Source organism: Narcine bancroftii, chromosome 6, assembly GCF_036971445.1.
Source record: "Narcine bancroftii isolate sNarBan1 chromosome 6, sNarBan1.hap1, whole genome shotgun sequence".
NCBI lineage: Eukaryota > Metazoa > Chordata > Chondrichthyes > Torpediniformes > Narcinidae > Narcine > Narcine bancroftii.
Genome location: NC_091474.1, coordinates 9096460 through 9115419, shown reverse-complemented (window position 1 = coordinate 9115419; position 18960 = coordinate 9096460). Strand labels below are relative to the sequence as shown.

The 18960-nt window shown below is 42.6% G+C and overlaps 1 protein-coding gene across 7 annotated transcripts in view; it reads left to right on the top strand.

Annotated features, from left to right (window-relative positions):
• The window catches only part of LOC138735679 (sodium/potassium-transporting ATPase subunit beta-1-interacting protein 3-like), a 178980-nt gene that overhangs the window by 139673 nt on the left and 20347 nt on the right, over nt 1-18960 (top strand). For 4 of the 7 annotated variants that reach the window (XM_069883873.1, XM_069883870.1, XM_069883871.1 and 1 more), the window contains one exon: nt 5570-5767. In XM_069883873.1, coding sequence (XP_069739974.1) covers nt 5570-5767 — 198 coding nt within the window. Of the gene's footprint in view, nt 1-5569; nt 5768-17452; nt 18566-18960 lie in introns of those variants that run through there. The other 3 variants (XM_069883867.1, XM_069883868.1, XM_069883869.1) reach the window with 1 other exon arrangement.

The following is an 18960-nucleotide window of genomic DNA, read 5'->3' as shown; positions in this document are numbered from 1 at the left end:
CTTCGTTCTTCTCTCCATCTGGATTGACACAATATTTCATTAAGAAACTCTTCTGCTCTGATTTGCTGCTACTCTATTTATATTTTCCCTTTTTTCTAATGCTGTGCTCATTCACTGGCTAGTATCGGTGGGATCTTTACAAATTGTTATTCTTTTACATTTCACCATGAGATAGAATTATAAATGTTATGGTCTTAATCTAACCTAGACAATTAATCTAACCTAGACAATTGTAGGGAAGATGATAATTGCAGAATTGTTCCCTCCGTTTGGTATATTATCTACAATTATGTGATGGTTCTTTTAGAAAAATATTAAAATGATGATTACCGGATCCATTGATGCTTTACCTTGTGCCTATGATAGACAATTGTTCAGCTGTCACTCACATTCAAAGTAACTTTCATTTATCTCAAAGAATAAATCGCTGCAGATAGCCACGGTAGTCATATGATTATGAAAATATTGAAGTACTATAGGCCTTAAAACACATCAGTGACAGTACATCATTTCATGATTGATGAATCCCAGAGGTTGGAATAAATTTTCCCCTGAAGATTTATTTTCATTTATACGAGTTTTTAAGCTTTACTCCTAGAGTTAATAATTTCACTGTGCTGATCTTATTTTTAATGGATTGATGGTAATGCACATAGGAATGAAATATAAGCCCATTAAACAATTGTCCATTCATTACAGTTTTGAAATATTGCTTATCTTTCAGTCATTCTGAAACTTCATTTAAAATTTGCCATGTTTTCTTCCTTCTTCATTCCTTTAATTAACGATGATCATCTTCTGTACAATTTCTCCCTCTTGTCACATTCCCTTCTACTGATTCCTTGCAGCTTTGTATTCGCTTTTATCTTGCCTATAATTCGTCCTTTATTCCTTTTCTGATTCATCCTGTTCTTGCTTCCTGAATTCTAATAATTGGTGTATTCCACGTGTGAATTCAAACCTTTCATTATTCTTTTCATTGTTATTCATTTCTTTCTGTCCCTTGAGTAATTTTGACTGTCTTATATTCCTCTCTCAACCATAAATCCAAGTAAATAAACATCTTAGTCTGCCCAAAGTTTTCCATTAGGGCAGTGATTCTAAAAAAAGGTTATTTAAAAAAAAGTGGACTTCTCCTTTCCCATTTCTCAATTCCACCCACAATTAAAAAAGAAAAATGGCTTGATTATTGTTTGAGAAGTAACATGATAAAGGAGGCATAGATATGGATAATAACACTGGACCACAAAGATTTTCCTTCCTGAACACTTTGATTTTGGGCTGCTGATCACAAAAGTCACCTTAAAATTTTCCTATCACTTACAGTAGTCCCCCCTTATCTGTGGGGGATATGTTCCAAGACCCTGGATAGTACCACACCCTATATATACTATGTTTTTTCCTTCACCTGTGATAAAGTTTAATTTATAAATTAGGCACAAAAAGAGATTAACGACAATGACTAATAATAAAATAGAATAATTATAACAATATACTTTATTACATTCCATAAATGTGTAAGGGTTGCTTAAACACAAGCATTGTGTGATACCTCTAACTGATATAATATTGAAAGGGTTGATTATTTGAATTAAAAGTAATGAATTTAAATCTGAACATGGATTACAGATTAGAGGAAATAAAACTGAACTGGGAAGATTCATCTTGATTTAAATCTACCTGTGTGGTAAATGAGTATGAGACTTAGATCTACAGTATACTGAATGTCCTAGCTTTGTACAATCAAGTTTGAAGGTCCTTTTACTGCATATTTTCCATTTGTGCAATTAAAGCTTATCATTCCTCTCGAAAGTAATTTGGCAGGAACTTACAGAAATTGATTGGGATAATCTGCAGTAGGTAGCTGATGTCTGACAAGTAGGAAGCTATTAAAAATGAGATGGGAAGAGTTCAGGGTCGACATGTTCTTGTAAGAATGAAGGGCAAAGATGGCAGGATTAGGAAACCCTGGCTGATAAAAGACATACTGAGGCCCTGGCCAGGAAAGAGAAGGAGGCATATATCACAGTCCCTTGAGGAGGAACACTTAAGAAGGAAATTAAGAGACCAGAAAGGGGTCGTGAAATATCCCTGGAAGATAATGTAAAAGAGAATCCTAAAAGATACCATAAATATATTAAGAGCAAAAAGGTACATCAGGGAGAGAATGGATCCATTGTGATCATCTGTGTGAAACTGCAGGAGATAGACAGTCTTAAATGAATACTTCTCATTTGTATTTACTGTGGAGAAGGAAATGGATCTAATAAGATCAGGGAAGCAAACAGTGATACCCTGATAGTGATGTTGGTGGCCTTGAAGCACAGAAAGGTGACATGACCGTGTATTCTGGGACGTTTTCAGGAGGCATTGCAAAGGCACTGGCACAGATGTACCTGTATGTAATTTTGTATGAATTACTTTGAAGTTTTCTACATGACAGCTTCACAGGGTTGTCTGCTAACTACGTTTCCACAGAATGGTTAAAGCAGGGGTGTCAAACTCAAATTCACAGAGGGCCAAAATTAAAAACTTGGACTAAGTCGAGGGCCGAACTAAATATTTATTGAAAATTTTCAACAACATCTGCATGTTTTCTCTTCTTTCAACATATGTAATGTTAAACTTTTTCTTATTAAAATAAATGTTTAATAATAGTTTTGGATAAACTCTTTCATTGTCATTGGCCCATTTCCTTTGGAGCTCTGAAACTGTGCACATGACGAGTCAATGAGGGATGATTAAAGCAGTGGTCTTCAAACTTTTTCTTTCCACCCAGAGACCACCTTAAGCAATCCCTTACTAATCACAGAGCACCAATGGCACAGGGACGGGAGTGGAAAGAAAAAGGTTGAGAACTGTTGTATTATGGTAACTCCACATCTGATTAGGTTAATTGTTAGGCAAGTGGTCAGAGAAGGACCCCCCCCACCCCAAGAAAGGCTTAAATCACAGGAACAAAGTAAGCTTCCGTCTCACTGCTCCCAATCTTACACACAGTCCTGATGTGGAATGTGGGATCGCAGCTCCACGTTCACCCGAGTTCAGGTGCTGTCTGTGTGGAGTTTGTACGCTCTCCCCTTGTCTTGGACCAACAGGTCGGTCACCTGACGAAGGCACCTGAACCCCCCGTTGAAACGCCAGTGTCCGGGGCGGTGGAGGAATTGGCTGAGAAGAGCGCGTTGCTCCCACCCCCCTCCCATGGTCGGAGAGGGATTAAACTGTGATCTCACAGCACTGGGCTCATCTCCAACAAAAGGAGCAGGAGGCAGGGTCCGCCGCGCTCGGAGCGAGGGAGAAGGAATCGCCAACGAGACGTTCGGTTTGGTGTCGCCGCTGAAGCGCAGACCCAGCGAGGATGGTCCCCAACTCCAGCCGCGTCTGTGTGTCCGGGAGCCGAGCGGGCTGAGTGCGGCGCTCTGATCCCCGGGATTCGGGACTCTGAGATCCCTCCACACCTCCGGCGTGTTCATTTTCACCTTCAGTGTGCATGCGCTATACTGGCGCGGCAGCCAGTGGGCCAACTCTAATATATATTTAATATGATCTTGCGGGCCAAATATAATTATATCGCGAGCCAAATTTGTGTGGCTTAAAGGATTGCCCGTGAGCTAAAGAGAAGCCAATTGAACTTTGCATAGAGAGTTATACATGAATATGTGTTTTTGGTTAAGAATTGGACTACAGATGTTTTACGTCACAAACGGTCAGCAATTTTAGGGAGTTGGTATAAAATTACAAAATTAATAATTACTCAATGTCTTACTATTTCAACATTCTGCAAAATTATGAATTAATAGTACAGTGCGATATTCTATATTTCAGAGACTACTGAATTACCCTCGCAAGCATGTAACTGAAAATTCCGATTCATCTTTAACTCTGAATATTCAATTAGTGAATCCTTCTGGCGAACCGAGAAAACGAGCGACTTGCTCAGCAGGAATTGACTGTAACTTCATTACTAAGACAATGAATGTGTTTGTTACAAAATGCTGAAAGAGGTTCAGGCAATACACCTGACAAAAAATCCAACTAATGACTCCAACTGTAGCAAGTATGTGTACTGCTCAAGACCTCATAATGACACCAACCTTTGGTTAAAAGATCCATCCTGTGTAATGCTTGGTTTGTTATTTGCAGAAATGTGCCAGTACCATCACTTTTTTTTCTTAATTGCATTTATGATGCAGAATTAAGTTTGCATGATAAGGTTAGAAAGCTTAGATAGTCACTGCAATCAATTATTGCAATATGGAACCTGCTCAGATTTGATGTCTAAACAGTCTTGAAATTACTTTGAAGTTTTCTGAGTGAATATTAATAATGCAGTTGGAAGCAGTTATTTTCTGGCTTGGATATATTCACAGGCCTTTGCTATTTTCTGAATTACAAATGGAACAAATTATATGAAACTAAAAAGTACCTCAGATACCAGCAGGAGACAAATCATTTTCAGAAATAATGTCACAAAAATTGGTTGGAACAATACCAGCTTCAGATTTGCCAGTTTTGGGTTCAGGCTGATAATCTCAGGTTGGAGCCATGAATTTTTTTAAAACCAGTTTGCGTTGAGTGAAGATGTTGAATGGACCAGAATGAAGATGTTGAATGGACCAGATCATCTGAACCATTAACTTGCAGTTACTGGAGTAATTGTTGGTGCTTTCCTTCACTTTGATTGGGAATGGCCACAACTGTGGAGTTTTTGGTGATTTCCAATCTGCCAACGTCCTGATCTCTCATCCGCCTGGAGTTCAGGTCCCTTACCACACCACTGGGAACTTAATCTCCTGGCCTCTGCATCCATGAATGGCCTCCATTTTTAGCAAAGACTGGATTGAAGAAGGTTTATAATTGCCTTTGAATCACTGTCTGAGAAAGGCCCTCATACTGAGTGAATTCTGAGAAGAAAAGGGATGGCACATTTGCTGTAGCGGTTAGCACCATGCGGTTAGAGCGCCAAAGATTGGGGTTCAAATCCAGTGCTATCTGAAAGGAGTTTGTACATTCTCCCTGTGTCTGTGTGGGTTTCCTCTGGGTGCTCCAGTTTCTTCCCACCATTTAAAAATCTACCGGGATTGTAGGTTAATTGGGTGAAAGTGAACAGCATGGGGTTGTGGGCCGAAAGAGCCTGTTAGTGTGCTGTTTGTCTAAATTTTTAAATATTCAAAATTTCAGTTTTAAAAATTTAAAAGGGGTCTTGATGGAAGTATGGGATTTTCCAGGCTGTTGTGCAGCAGTAGAATGCACTTTCTTGAAGTGTGGTTATTAAGTACAGTGGAATGAATCGCAATACTCTGGTAGCTAAATAAAATGTAACAAGTTGATTGAATTCCAATTGCTTTTATTATTGAAGCAAATCAATAACAATCTTTGCATGTGAGGTTTGGATTTGGGAGAGATGAGAGTTGAATGCTTATGTCTTTAAAGAATAGTATGTTTAAGCTGCAGTCTATCAGCTTATATGTCAAGTAAAAAGATAAATAGCTATTCTCTTGTAATTAAGCAAATTTGGTTATTCATAATGGATATAAAATTAATTTAACATACCCTTGTTTCTGTACAGGATAGTGACCTACTGACATTTAATATATCTGTGCATCATTCCTGGTGGAGTGAACATGGTCCTGGCTGTGTTAGAAGAGAGATGTCAAACAACTATGTGAAAAGTTTGGATGGCCATTCTTATATCTCTGTAATGGGCTGCATTATTGATTACCATTATATTGAGGTTATTCACAGCTCGTCTCAAATACTGTTGGCAGTAAGTATGAATCTTGACTGTAATTCAATCAGACATTCACATAACAAATCTTGTAATCTCTTAAATATCTGTATTCCTCTATCAACATGGAAGGATTCATATTATCAAACCACAGATATACATTGAGAATTATGTTCAAATGTAAATTGTTACTGTGTAATCGTGAAGTACACCTCTATAGATCAAATAATAAATCACAATTTAAATGTTGAGGTGTAGTTAATAAAAATGCAAATCCTTCACAACTTCAGTAATGAGGTCTTGCATCCATTTCAGCGTGGTTTATTTTCTGATTAAGTAGGATTGTTCATTAGATCAATATACCTGCACTGTGTAATATACCTGCACTGTGTAATATACCTGCACTGTGTAGTATACCTGTACTGTATAATTATAACATTGCTTCTTGGAAAATTATAGTTTGAGTAAGATGAGCAGAAATAGAAGACTTACGTTTCCATTAATGACCTCCTTTGTCGATTTGCTCTATACCCATTTGATTGGCAACTATATATCAGTTTATGTTACCATGCTACCTTCTCTTTGAAATAAGTATTTTCAAATTGGAACAACATAAGGATGAGGTGTTTCACTCCTGATTCATTTTCCTATGGAAAGAGAAGTTCTAAATCAATATCTATTGCTTGGATTTCAATGTTTTAAATCAATTCACATGAAAAAATATACAAAGCAAATGCCAATGTTCAATTTTAATAATCTGTAAAAAAACACATACACGGCAGATGTCAACATTTGGTTAGACCAGTGGTTTTCAAACCTTTTCTTTCCACCCACATACCACTTTAAGTATTCCCTATGCCATAGGTGCTCTGTGATTAGTAAGGGATTGCTTAAGGTGGTATGTGGGTGTGAAGAAAAAGTTTGCAAACCACTGTTTAATCGTACCTAATTGACTCGTTATGTGCACGGTTTCAGAACTCTAAAGAAAATGGGCCAATGACAATTTTTCTCAAGCAAAATATTTCAGTTGCAGTTGGGTCTAAAGCAGTGGTTCTCAACCTTTTTTCCCCACTCACATACCACCTTAAGTAATCCCTTACTAATCACAGAGAACCTATGGCATAGGGATTCATCTGTGTTTCCAGAGCAGATAATGGAAAGAGTATCACTTCAGTGGTAACCTCTTATAACACCAATTATTGATGAGGGTCTATCTGCATATTTAATCATATTTAAGCCTGCTCATTTCTCTCATATACTAAAAACCCTAAAAAGCTGTGACAAACACTTATTTGTGTGAAATACCACTGCACAAAACTAAGGAACACGGGGGAATTTCTAAATCAGTGGTACAGTTTTTCCACAGAACTTGGAATCCATCCTTTCCAATATAGAATGCACAGTTGTCCCCATCAGCTTCACGATGCAGCCTGTTATCTTCCATCTGACCAATATTTCAGCATTCATTTCAGCTTACATCAAGACTCTGTTGATATAAAGAGGCCTCCAGAATGTAGCAGCAGTGGGATTGCCATTGCTTGTAGGTTCTGCTCCAGGAAATTACATCATCCAGTTTGGAACATTCCTTCATTGTCATTGAGTTTACCTTGAAGAACACCCTCCCAACAGCATTGTCAGAGACATAAAAGACAGCAGATGCTGGAATGTAGAGCAAAAATCAAACTGCAAGTGGAACTCAGTGCATTGAGTAGTATCCGTGCAGGGAAAAAAAATTATCAAAGTTTTGGGTCAAACCCCTCCGTCGGGACAGAGAGTGGAAAGGGAAGATAGACAATATCAAGATGAGGGAGGGAGAGGTGAGTCAGGGCCTAGTAGGTGAATGGCAGAGGGTCAGAAAGGGGCGTAGGGCAGATCTTGATAAATAAATAAACAGAATGCAATGTTCAAGAAAATTTTTTTCTTCATTAGATTATCAAGAAAAAAAGAACTTCCTTTTATTATTGCCCTCCCTAAGGATATTCCCTTCCTATCACTCCAGCAGTGACCACCTGCTAGCTCAGTAGGTTACAGTTCAGGATGAGGTGGTATGGTGAAACTGGGTCCATAGCTTGTCAGGATTAACCTCTGTCATCTCTAATCCTCACAAATGAAGTTCAACAATATTCCATTTGCCATGTGGAGAAACTTTGGAAAAGCTTAAGGCACACAAACAGTAATGAAATGTACATTTGATTCATTTAATTTTGTATGAATCATTTCTGTAATGTGTTTTCACATTTTTATTGAAGTGAATTAGTCTCTCAGAGTCTGAACAGAGACATTTCTTTGTCTTTGCCTAGCATTGCCTTCCTTTACTTCATTCACCAATCCCTGCTCTTCCTCAACTTCCTCCTCCTCAGTTGTTTACCTGGTGGATGATAGTGAAAATGCTTCCCTTAAATAAGGGAGAAATGAAAAATACATGATTCAGTATTGTAGAGCGCATCGAAAGAACCAAAGACTTGTTGATCCAAACCAAGGCTTTTATTAACTAGAAGACTGGAGCATATCACATGTAGGTCGACCAGTCCAGAATGACCTGGTCTGGCTAGGAGCAATCCTTTAAGACCTGCCAGTAGGTGTGGCTACAATCTCAGCCAATCCCAATCATCCTACACTACAATCTATACATATACACATTGGTAATAGAATCTGTACTATTACAAGTATCAAATCCTGTCCGCTGTTTTCATTCTGAAGAGATCTAGTACCAGGCAATGATGTTCTTGACTCTCACTGTAAGCTGAGGAATGGGCAGTGCCCACAATCTCCTGACCAGAATCATAAACCATTTCACATCAAGGAAGAACCAGCCTGATGGTCCATGCTGGTTTAAGGGTAGGTAGAACATGGGGATAGCCTACAATGGAAGAAATAAAGTTTTTGCAAAGATAGCAGATCATGCACACTTGTGGCATACTGAGGAAATGGAATTTCTTACCGCTAATTTCATAAGCCACCATCTTTGTCACTCTTGTTTGGTTCTCTGTGGAGACAATGAAACACGTAAGATGGCGGCGCATGAGGTTGTGGCAGTCACTTTGGCTCCTCACAGCAGTGAAATCCCCAACTCATTATGTTGTACCAACAATCGGGAAACTCTTGTCAAAATACAAAACACAAACCAGACTTACAAACTAGCGGATCGTATGGTTAAGATTCTGTGTGATTTAAACCTACTGAAGAGGGATCACAGACTGCTGTAAACTGCGGAGTGGATCAGGGGAGACACCTGGGAGGCCATCAGGAGTACTGCTGGAGAAGGCAGAAGTGTGGAAAAAGAGCTGGTGTCAGGGTTAGACTGGGAGTTAACCCCTTCAAATCTGCACTCTCGACAATCTTACTCTCAAATGTAAGCTCGCTGGGAAAGAAAATGGATTACCTGAGGCTGCATCTGACCCAGAGAGAACTGCAGGGCTGCTGTGCTCTTGTAATTACAGAAACTTGGCTCCAGGACCCCATTCCCAACTCAGCAATCCAGTTAGATGGCCTTATCTCCTTCAGGGCAGACAGAGACAATGCTGCTTCTGGCAAGACTCGAGGAGGAGGACTGGTCATTTACATTAATGAGAACTAGTGCACCAAATTCTCTGTTGTGAAGACCTTCTATTCAGCAGAGATAGACAACCTCCTGCTGAAATGCAGACACTTCTCTGTGCACAGAGACTTCTCAGCCACACTGATTGCCGCAGTCTATGTTCCACTTACAGCTAATGATGGTGAAGCCTTTAAAGAGCTTCATGGTGCCATCTGCGAAGCCCAGACTTCCCACCCTGATGGAGCCATGATTGTTGCTGGCGACTTCAGTCATGCCAACCTGAAAGCAGTCTTACTACAGTTTCATGTAAACTTTGTCAACAGAGGAGAGAACACCAAGGATTAACATCCTTGGTGCATTCAAGGCTGCACACCGCCCCCTCCTTGGTTACTCAAATCACATATCCGTCCTGTTAACCCCGACATACAGACCGCTGGCAAAGCAAACTAGGTCAGTTCGCAGGGACATCAGGATGTGGCTGGGGGAGTGGGGGGGCCATAGCAACGCTGCAAAATGGCTTTGAGACCACAGATTGGAGCTGTTTCAGGAGGCGGCCACCTACATTGATCATGTAAACATAGAGGAGTACATGAACTCAGAGACCGGCTACATCATCAAGTGCAATGAGGATGTCACCAATAACAAATGCTTCACAGCCAGAGCTAACCATGGTTGGATGCAAAGGTCCAGGCCTTTCTCAAAGCTCGTGATGCTGCCTTCAGGACAGGGGATAGGATGGCACTAAGATCAGCCTGGCTGAACCAGAAGGTAAAGCAAGGGTGTGCACTGAAGATCCTGAGACAGCTGTGAGACTTGGCGCATGTGCCAAGGGATCAAGATATTACGGATCACAAGTCAACCTTGCGACTTAAGGACAATGATTGCCTCTATTTTGGACAGACTGAACATCTTCTATGAGAAGAATAGGATGATGTCAAAGAAATCTCCATGTCCCCTGGTGAACAGTCCCTCTGCATAACCGCAGCCAAGGTGAGGAGAACCTTATCCAAGGTGATGGGACCAGACAACATACCTGGTTGTGTACTGAAGGATTACACAGACCAATTAATGCGGAGGTCCTCACGGACATCTTCGACACCTCACTGCAGCAGTCCATTGTTCCCGCAGGATTCAAGACAGCCGCCATCAGCCCTGTGCTCAATAGGGTGACAATAACAGGCCTCAATGACTATGGCCCTGTGGCATTAACTTGCACCATTATGACATGCTTCATATGTCTGGTGATGGAATGCATTAAAGCACACCTCCCAGAGACGCTGGATCCATTTCAATTTGCCTATAGAAAACCTGTTCCACAGACAATGCTATAGCCTTGTTGCTTCACTGCATCTTGGGCTACCTGGAGAAGGACACCTCATATGCCAGGCTGCTGTTCATCGACTTCAGCTTGGTGTTTAATACAATCATTCCACAGAGCCTGGTGGAGAAACTGTCCTCGCTGGGACTCAATTTCCCTCTCTGTAACTGGATTCCAAACTTCCTAATGGAAAGACCACAGTCAGTCCAGGTCAGTAGCAGAATATCGAGCACCGTCACGCACTGGCGCACCTCAGGGTTGTGTGCTCAGCCCATTCCTGTTCATGCTACTGACTCATGACTGCATTGCCAGATCCAGCTCCAACTGTGTCATCAAGTTTGCAGTATGTAAGGCAGACAGTATGGAGCAAAGTGAAACCAGCTGCATCACTGACATTTATTTCCTGATAATAAGAATTTAAAAGAAGCTGAATGACTACTTGCATTTATGTAGATTTCTTTACATAAGGTTCCATGCATTTCATTCATCTTTAATCATAAAACATGTTACAACTCTATCTTGTTTGGCAAATCTATTTCTTAATATTCATTGCTTATCTATTATAAATTCAAATTGAATTTATTCATTCAATTATGAAGTACAAGTTTTGGATGATTTGTTAGTTTAAGCCCTGTTTGGTCACTCTTCCTCTTCACTGTAGTTCTACACTAGATATTTGTTGGTCTGGCCATTCAAGCCATGTTTGAGGACTAGTACTTTGGACCAACAGTCTGGTTTTTTGACCCAATCCAATTCATTGGACTTGGCTGGAAGCCTCTGCGTAGGCATCTTCCATGCAAAGGGGAAGGTTTATATATTGGCTGAACTTATGGAAGTCCGCTACCTACAGTGTGTATGAAGGACACGAATGGGAAATAAAATGGAGCATTATAATCCACAAAGGAATTTATCTCACTTCACATAAGTGTTTTATATTTTCCATATACTTTCTTGTGATCCAGTATGACCTGTAGGAGGGTGGGATTGGCAGGTTGGGCTGTGCTGGGCTCAGGAAGCGGGGTGGGGGTGATTGGTTTTTTTTTATTTTGGAGGACAGCAGTGCTTTCTCTAAACCATAAAATTCTTGTCTTTGAAATAGTTCAACAGAAGTTAACCCTCTAATCCCTCATTTTACTCTTTTCCACCACTAAACTATCCTTCATCTGAAACAATGCCTGAACTGAAGGCAGCATTCTAGACACAGGGTAAATCAAGCTCTATGTATCTGTCTAAAAAATTCTGTTTTTTTTTATTCCTGTACCTTCCCTCATGAGTTATTAGAGAAAACTAATAATAAGTCCCTGCCCTATTCATGGTCTAAGTTGTGACTAACTGAGAACATATGATTTGGAGTTTAAATATGGACTTTGATGAACTGGAGTGAAAGGTAACTTTGTGTGTTATAGAGTCTGGATTTATAGAATACAGTATGTGCCTAGTGTAAAAATCAGCAAAAGTATATTTTTGATTTGCAGTTATATTTGAAATAGTTTTACTTATAGATACATGAAAAAAGTAAATATTAATGCATTGCCTGGATATCTGCTTAGGTCAAAATATCTGACAAGGGAATAAGCAGTAAGGCCAAGGAAGGTTCCCTTTACAGACTTACAGAATCAAGATTCAAGATTCCTTTATTGCAGGGGTTCCCAACCTTTTTGTTCCTCTGTACCCCTTGGGCATTTTTATAGGTTCCTGTGTACCCCTAAAAATTAAGGATAAAAAAAAAACACGACATTGTCCAATCTGACTGCAGATTACAACACCATGGATTGTACAGTAGTGGTTATTCTCTCAGACCCAATGTACCCTCTGAAAATTGCAAATGTACCACTGGGGGTACATGTACCCCAGGTTGGGAAGCCCTGCTTTATTGTTATGAACCAAAACACAAAATGTAATGATACATGGAATTCATCAACTTTTTTCTGCTGTAAAGGCATCCTGTAAATGCCATTAGCTTCACCCAGTGCCCCAACTAGAAGTGGAGGTGAAGCAAAAGGGGGACTGAGCGTCTGTGGATTCGCCTCCAGTGCTCTTGCAGGTTCCGCAGTTGCACATGCTCCTGTCCAATCCACTGGCAAACCCAAGTTCCCAGATCTGAACCTCCAATACAATCAGGAAGCTTTCAGTTGCCCAAGCCCCCCTCGGAGGCACCCACTCGATTCCCGATCTTGATCCCTGGTTCCCATGAGCCAGTCTCCAGCAGCCTGCAGCCTGGTGTGTGCTACTCCACAGTTGAATCCCATGCTGGCCTGCTGCTGTGGGCTCCTTCTCAGTAGGGTCATCTCACAGGCTTCTCAGTTGGAGATGTTCTTCCTTCCTGGTGCCCTTTGCCAGTCCACTGATCCCCTGGACCCTGCTCTCCATTGTGATCCACAGCCAAGCATGGATGCAGCTATCTTGGAGACAGACCTTTGTGGTTTCTAGATGTTAAAAAAAACCCACCATTGGCACTGTTAACAGGCTGTTTAACGCTGTAATGGAGGATTAAAACCATGTACCCAGATGCTTTTTGCTTATGTGGAACTGACGACACTGGGTCCACACGCAGGTCACCTTACTTTCAGAACTAGCAGATGTAATTAAACTCAGCCATGGGGACTTATCTGAAGATACACTTTGAAATGGAATTCCACTGTGAGGCCCAGGGAAAGCAGTTGTCAAATGCAACACTCTGAAATTGACGAATTGGTCACAACCTGTCTTGCTCGAGAAGTTTTAATAAGTCTTTGTATCTACGAGATAAACCAGGAAGTTATAACATCCTGGTTCCAGAATAATTAATCTTCTAAATTGTAGAATGTAATGTTCAGTTTTGATTTTGACTGACAAATATTAGAAGGAGTAGGCGCATGATTAATTGTTTTTGGGGTATATAAGCCTGTGGTCCTGCTGCTGAAGTTTAGACTCTCCGAGGGGTGGGAACACCCCTTGTCAAGAAGGAAGAACAGCCAGAGTCCGAGCAACGTCCCGGTCGGGGGAGGTGGAGAAGCTGCTACCAGCGCCCTGACAACCTACTACAAGTGTGCAGTTGTTGCCTCGCTTCGGCAGTTGGGACCAGTCCAAGCGTTGATAAGTATAGTTGGGAAGGGCTTGCATATTGTAGTGTGAAATCAGCTTTTGAATTAGTAATAAACATTTGTATAAACTGAACTGCTCTCGGTGTGTGTGTCTATTTTCTTTCGGTAGCTCAAACACTGTGACCAATCTAAAATGAACAAAATGAGAGGTATAAGTTTACCCAAGACAATTGGCGCTGCGAGCAGGGTTGGTCTCAAGATGTTTCGCCGAAAGAAAGAGGTGAGCCCTGAGCAGTTCTTGATTCCTGGATGGACTTCCAAAGACGATGGGTTTGGCATGTTGGCCAATACCCTGTCTTTGTTGGGACCACCCATTAGTTGGGATGAGAAGTTAGACTCATCAAGTGCACCTCTGGGAGAGCGGGTTGCCACTCTCCTTCGAGAAAGTAAATTTCCTGATAAAAAGGGAATGCTGACGAATGGTTTTTGGTTGCTGGCCACAGCATTACGCCACTCCGTTCAGCGTGAAGCAGAATTAATTCAAAGAGAAGTAGAATCTCAGTGCAAAAGAAAGCAATTAGAGGAGGAGCTAGAAGTCCTGCGACAATGCTGTTCCATGATGAGCGAGATTGTTCGTACCAGTCAGGACAGAGCCAAAGAATGGGAAGATAAGCATGTCCAAATGATTTGCCGTAATATTAAACTCCGGCAGCAGCTCTGTGCAGATAAGGAAAGGCATGGAGTAGAACCCGATCCATATCGTATTCATGCCATGATAAGGAATGATAACGATCCTGATGTAATTGAGGATTGGGATGGGAATATCTGGAATGACAATGGTAATAATGCAGATACTCCTCAGCATGTGTCTAACATACTACCCTCTCCATCTGCTGTTCACGCCCGCCCTATAAGGCAGCAGATTTCCCAAACAGACAGAAGGGGGGATGATGTAAGGGTAGAGATGGAAGGGATAGATACCCCGGTTTCCCATGTGGACCCAGGGGAAAATACCCAAACCCCTGATTATGCTCTATGGCCTACTCCCTCTGTTGGATGGCCTCCACCTCCTCCCCTAGACTGGGTGGAGGACCCTGTGAGCCAAAGTGGGAACAGGGGTCGGAAGGAGTCAATGATCCGTGATTTCTCTGTAAAAGAGCTGGCTGCCATTGGAGATCGATTTAGGCAAAAAGCAGGGGAACATCATCCCCAGCTGCTGAGTCCTCCTGGCCCAGCTGTGCTTTCTGCTCCCACTGCTGCTTCTATCGAGCTGGCTTCTCCTGCTTCAGTTATTCATGATGAGGTAAAACAATGGGTTAAACAGGCTCTTAAAGATAACAATAGCATGTGGTCCTGGAAGCCCCCGAACCCTTCTGAAGCCTGAAGGTGTGGGCAGGATTCCCGTGTCTACCCCATCGAGACACGGCGCACACACGGGGATCCGCAGCCCTACATACCGTTAACAATCCACTGGGGTGGGGGTAATGATCGCCAATACTTGGCTTTGGTCGACACCGGTGCAGAGCACTCGGTGATTCCTGGTAATCCCGACCTCTGGACTGGACCGGCCTTTCGAATAGAGGGGTTGGGAGGAGCGGTCACCCTGGCAAAGGAAATAAAAGTCTGTGCCATGGTGGGTGATAGCCCTTCCCCTGTCTGGTTACATGCCCTGGTGGCTGCTACTGACGAGTGTATCCTGGGTATTAATATGTTGGCTGGTATGGCCCTTAATACTAGCCAAGGGGGGTTTGCATTCGGAATTCGGACTATTACAAAAAGATTAGTGGTGGGTCAGGCCAAGTGGGATCCCGTGGTGGTGCCACCCCCCTCAAAACCTGTATGCATTCCGCAATATCGCCTCCCTGGAGGGCAGGAGGAGATTACCGCCACCATTGATGCTTTGAAAGAAGAAGGGGTAGTGAGGCCTGCAACGTCGCCCTTCAATAGCCCTGTTTGGCCGGTCCAGAAGCTGGACGGCTCCTGGAGAATGACAGTTGATTATCGTTTTTTGAACAAACATGCCCCACCACTTGCTTCAGCAGTTCCGGACATTGTCACCCTTATTGAAAACATTGCTACTGGGAACTCAGGAACATGGTATGCTGTCATTGATCTCGCTAACGCCTTCTTCAGTATTCTTATAGCTGAGGACTCACAGGATCAGTTCGCCTTTACCTGGAAGGGGCGCCAGTATACCTTCACCCACCTTCCAGTATCGCCTTCCCTCTCAATTCACCATTATATTGATGATGTGGCCTCCTGGAGCCTCTGGCAGAAACAAGAGGGTCGCCGAGTCCCGCTGGGATTCTGGTCACGTACCATGCCCGAGGCTGCCACTCGTTATTCTGTTTTTGAACAACAGTTCCTAGCCTGTTACTGGGCCCTGCTAGAGACTGAAAGAATGACAGGTGATGCAGATGTTCAATTGCGACCTGCACTTCCTATAATGAATTGGGTCCTGGCTAATGATGCTAATCTAAAGATCGGGCGGGCTCAGCAGTCTTCTATTGTTAAATGGAAGTGGTATATTCAGAGTCATGCGACCAGAGGGCCTGAAGGGGTGGGCCACGTACACGAACAGGTGGCTTACCATCCCAGGTCAGGAACTCAGTTATCGGAGGAGGGGGATGGTGGCTCCAGTCAGTATGATGAGTTGAAGGCAGTCACTTTACCACTAGATCCCCATGATCACCCTCTTCGCCTGTTTACTGATTCCTGGGCTTTGGCTAATGGACTTGTGGTATGGATGCCTGATTTGCAAAAGAACAACTGGATGATACATGACCGCCCAGTATGGGGCAAAGAGTTGTGGCAGCTGTTGTGGGATGCTTCCCACCATCGTGAGATAACCGTTTATCACGTTGATGCCCATACCAATATGGCGACTAACATGGCTCAACATAATGCAGTAGCAGATCAGCTTGCCACTATCAGCTGTGCTGATACCGTCCCCCTGGCTCAATGGGCACATGAACAGAGTGGTCATTTGGGGGAGAAGGGATCAGCTATGTGGTCCCGTACACATGCTTTATCCGTCCATCAGGATGATGTCCGCATGAACGTACGTACATGCCCAGAATGTCGGCTTGTGAAGTTCCATACCGTTCCACCTGGTCCGCATGGCCAAATAAAACGGGGTGCTCACTCAGCTGCGGTCTGGCAAATTGATTACATAGGCCCCATGCTAGACTGTATGGGTAAATATTACGTCCTAGTAATGGTTGACACCTTTTCGGGCCTGGTTTTTACTTTTCCCACCAAGACGGCCGACCAAGCTAGCACTATCCAAGGACAAAACCATTTGATTTATCGTTATGATGTTCCAGAGGAGATTCACTCTGATAATGGCTCGCACTTCTCCGGGAAAGCAATCTGTGATTGGGCAAATGACAACGGTATTTTATGGGTCCACCATATTCCTTATTACCCGCAGGCTGCCGGGTTAGTTGAACAAATGAACGGCTTACTGAAGGAACAAATTCATTTGTTAACATCACTGGGGACCCAGAAGGGATGGTGCCATGTGCTGCAGCAGGCAGTCGACAATTTGAATCATCGCCCTTTAAAAGGAGGTACACCTTTCCACCGACTTCTTCATGCTCCTGAATTACAGCCTATTCCAGAGGAATAACAGTCAATGCCCCCCATCCCCGAACTAGAGAATGTTGGACAAAAAGTATGGGTGGCACCACCAGGTAGTGGCCCTCCTGTAAAAGGGGAAATAGTGACACCTGCCCAGGGTAACACTCGGTGGGTAGCTATTGAGGGACAGGATGATTTAGTCTGTTTAAACACTGAACGCTTATGGTATCGTGAGTGACATGTGTCAGGCTTCTTTGTTCCAGGTTCTCCATTTTACACTCCTGGTGATCTGGCTTAACAGCTGCTTTGATGCCAGCAATTGGATTTGTAATGTCGAGGACGTTCCAAGGGAGTTACCCGTGGGAAACACGGTCCGATGCATTACACCAAGGAAGTCCTCGGTCACCAGCCTCAAGTGCAGCTTATATAAATATGTTATTGTTCAGCATGTTTCAAAATCTGTTCGTGAGCTCCAGTACCTGGGTATTGTGGCCAACAAGGATAATTTGAGCCTTGGTTGGAATCCTTTCTCATGGCTAACTGCTACATTTGGGGGAGTGGGCCACACTATCCTCCGTTGGTTGCTCGCGTCATTGCTTATCTTTGTAATTGTTGTTTTGATTTCTCTTTTTTCGCTCCCTCTGTACTCAAATACTGGTTAGGCCTCGCAAATGACAGATTGTGACCAAGGGGTGGAATGTAATGGAGGATTAAAACCATGTACCCAGATGCTTTTTGCTTATGTGGAACTGACGACACTGGGTCCACACGCAGGTCACCTTACTTTCAGAACTAGCAGATGTAATTAAACTCAGCCATGGGGACTTATCTGAAGATACACTTTGAAATGGAATTCCACTGTGAGGCCCAGGGAAAGCAGTTGTCAAATGCAACACTCTGAAATTGACGAATTGGTCACAACCTGTCTTGCTCGAGAAGTTTTAATAAGTCTTTGTATCTACGAGATAAACCAGGAAGTTATAACATCCTGGTTCCAGAATAATTAATCTTCTAAATTGTAGAATGTAATGTTCAGTTTTGATTTTGACTGACAAATATTAGAAGGAGTAGGCGCATGATTAATTGTTTTTGGGGTATATAAGCCTGTGGTCCTGCTGCTGAAGTTTAGACTCTCCGAGGGGTGGGAACACCCCTTGTCAAGAAGGAAGAACAGCCAGAGTCCGAGCAACGTCCCGGTCGGGGGAGGTGGAGAAGCTGCTACCAGCGCCCTGACAACCTACTACAAGTGTGCAGTTGTTGCCTCGCTTCGGCAGTTGGGACCAGTCCAAGCGTTGATAAGTATAGTTGGGAAGGGCTTGCATATTGTAGTGTGAAATCAGCTTTTGAATTAGTAATAAACATTTGTATAAACTGAACTGCTCTCGGTGTGTGTGTCTATTTTCTTTCGGTAGCTCAAACACTGTGACCAATCTAAAATGAACAAAATGAGAGGTATAAGTTTACCCAAGACAAACGCCTGTACAGAATCATCGGAATTATGACTGGGAAGTAGGACCCTGCAGAGGAGCACTGTGTCTTCTCTCCCCATTTTCCCATCTGCACCAATTTTACAGCAGCCCGAGCAGTGCTGCCTTTTTCAGATCATTGAGTCTGGAGAAAATCTTGCATCAGAAGGGCTTCATGACCTTCTTCCAATACAAGGATTTATCAATGGACAGACTGAGGCTAATCTTGTCCAACAAAATCAAGCTTGATGCCTTGACAGGCACTGTCTACTTAAGGCATACTTTGAGTCATTCCCCTTTCTTCT